This window comes from Nematolebias whitei, chromosome 1, assembly GCF_014905685.2.
Source record: "Nematolebias whitei isolate Nwh7 chromosome 1, NemWhi1, whole genome shotgun sequence".
Classification (NCBI taxonomy): Eukaryota; Metazoa; Chordata; class Actinopteri; order Cyprinodontiformes; family Rivulidae; genus Nematolebias; species Nematolebias whitei.
This window is the reverse complement of record NC_056498.1, coordinates 48,756,164-48,758,678: the sequence shown is the minus strand read 5'-3', so window position 1 is coordinate 48,758,678 and position 2,515 is coordinate 48,756,164. Positions and strand designations below refer to the sequence as shown.

The 2,515-nt window shown below is 43.1% G+C and overlaps 1 protein-coding gene across 1 annotated transcript in view; it reads left to right on the top strand.

Moving 5' to 3' along the window:
- disc1 (DISC1 scaffold protein) overlaps nt 1–2,193 on the top strand; it is a 64,126-nt gene extending 61,933 nt beyond the window's left edge. Inside the window, exon 13 of the mRNA XM_037691360.1 lies at nt 2,035–2,193. Within this exon, the coding sequence (XP_037547288.1) occupies nt 2,035–2,193 (159 nt within the window). The remainder of the gene's footprint in view (nt 1–2,034) is intronic.
- The last annotated feature ends 322 nt before the right edge of the window (nt 2,194–2,515 follow it).

The following is a 2,515-nucleotide window of genomic DNA, read 5'->3' as shown; positions in this document are numbered from 1 at the left end:
GAGAAAAGCTGCAGCGTTGAATGAAACTGGACAGAGAACGTACCACTGTGGTGGTTTCAAATCTTCGTATTCAAATTTATTCTGAGCTGTTAAATAAATTCTGCTGATCAAAATAGACAGAAACTCTTCTGTGGACTTAACAAGCATGTTGAAAATAAAAATAAAAATCACATAAATGCCAATATTTCTAGTTCTAAATCTGCATTTGTCTTTGTTAAACCCGGAGAGAGAACAAGACAAATAAAAACAACAACTGAGCTTGTATTATTTTTATAGTTCCTCTTTTTTTTAAATGAGTTAAAACATTGACAGAGGAACCACTGAAACAGAACAGTTTTAACATTTGATGGAGAAGGGATCAAATTAAGTTTCCTTTCAAACACACGTGATATATTTGTATATTTGATAAGACTGCTACATGATGACATGCCAGCAGAAGTGCTCAGAAGTAGTGGCAATGAGACAGAACTCATTACAATTCACAATGGAGTCACGCAGGGCTGTGTCATTGGACTTATGATGTTCTTCATTTTCATTACCAACACCTTCCATTTCACTGCTCAACATTGGTCCCCAGGATTCAAATTTACGTTCAGAACAAAATATTCAGGACTAAATTAATTCATTCATTCATTTCATTCTTTTATTTAACCTTTATTTAGACAGAGAACTCACAATGAGCCTCAAAGGCTCATTTACAAGTGAGACCTGTTTAGACAGACAAAAAGTAATCAAAGTGACATGTATAGGATTTTGAGGCAAAAAATACTCTCAAACTTTTTCACCTTGACTGAGGAGAAAGACCCTGATATTGAAAAACCACCCCACACATAGGCACTTAGTGACAGACGTTCTGCAGGGGAGGGGAGACGACAAGAGCGGTGATCGTGTCAGTGACACTCCAGAGACACTGTAAGAGTTCTGATAAGACTGGTACAATCAGACAATTCCCCCGGTGAGATCCATAAACACTCTTGTGCCGAGGTCGACCTGGAACAGCGCCAGAGAATCCGAGAGTCCTGAAATGATGACGTTTATCCAGCCAGGTCCCTCTGATAGGTCTGCAGACTTCCTTGGTGGGAGGGGAAACGAGGGGGCAGAGAAGCAATTTACAGAGCCTCCAGGCAAATTGAGATAAGGTGGTCAGTCAAGGCCAGACAGGGAGCCGAATTCAGATAAACGTTTGTTTTGGGGACAGGCAGGACTTTACCGATTCATGTTTGCCTTGAGTCTTTGCTGGTCCTCTTGAATCCCAAATGTCCAAATTAAGTGGACAGACGCAGGCAGTCTGACCAGGGCCAAATTTGCTGCCGATGACTTCCTTGTTTGTTTAGACCAGAAACCAGCCGATTCCAAAAAGCAGGAAACCAGTTATCATAAATCCAATTTTATATGCATCCTTGGCGCTTATCTTCTTGTCGAGAAAAGTCGGCTCGCCTGAAGCTTGTCTTCTCGTTGAGGAAATTTTATCAGTAGCGTTGAGAGACCAACTGACCAGATCCATAGCAAAAAAAATTACGGTTTGGAAGATATGTAGAGAGAGGCTCTGAAGCAGTTTCACAGACAGGACAGAGCAAAGCGGAGGAGGGAGAGGAGAGGGAATGCGTCCGCCCTTGACAAGAGCAAGTGGTGAAGGACTAAAGGTCAAACCACCATGGTATCTGTTTGGGAGCTGTGGTGACGATAATGCCCTTGTAGCCTGTTCAGAAGACGTATACAGCCCTCTGGATACATTACACAAAACATACAAGCAGTTTCGTTTTGCCATCAAGATAAAGAAGACTAAAGTTCTCCATCAACTGCTACCCACCACAAATACTTCTGTTCAACTACCAAACATGCCCCAAACAATAACTACGTGGACCACTTCACACACCTTAGCAGCCTTCTAACATCTAAGGCTTGCAATAATAATAAAATCGGGGGCCTTCACAAGACTTAAGGTAAGGGACTTTCAGAACTGCGACCTACAGACCGGACAAGAAATTCTGGACTATACGTCTGTAGTGATACCTAACCTTCTGTGTGGATCAGAAAGCACTTGAAAGAACTCAAGGAACCTTATTAGAGAGGTCTCTGGAAAATCATCGGAATCTGCTGGGTGGTAAAGCACACAAACACCAGGAGGAGGCTGACATCACCACCATCACTGCAACCAACAACAACTCAGATGGACTTCATCCTTATGCCTGACTCCCATCCCTTAATTTAAATCCTGCACTTGCAGCTTGTACTGGGAAAACTATCAAACAAACAAAGTGCCACACAGACCTCAAGATCTGGGACGACGCTGGAGCCAACAGGGCCACCTGGAGAACCTTTGTCTGAGAAGGTGTTGCACTGCCCATTGAAGACCTCTGCCATGCTGCCAAAGACAAATGCAGACTTCAAAGGGACATAACCCTGTAAAAAAAAAAAAGAACCCACCAGTTGTGCACGGCACTAAAATATGCGGCTCCAGAATCAACTTTCTCAGCCGCACAAGGACCAGGAAGGAGGACAGTCGTGCTGGACT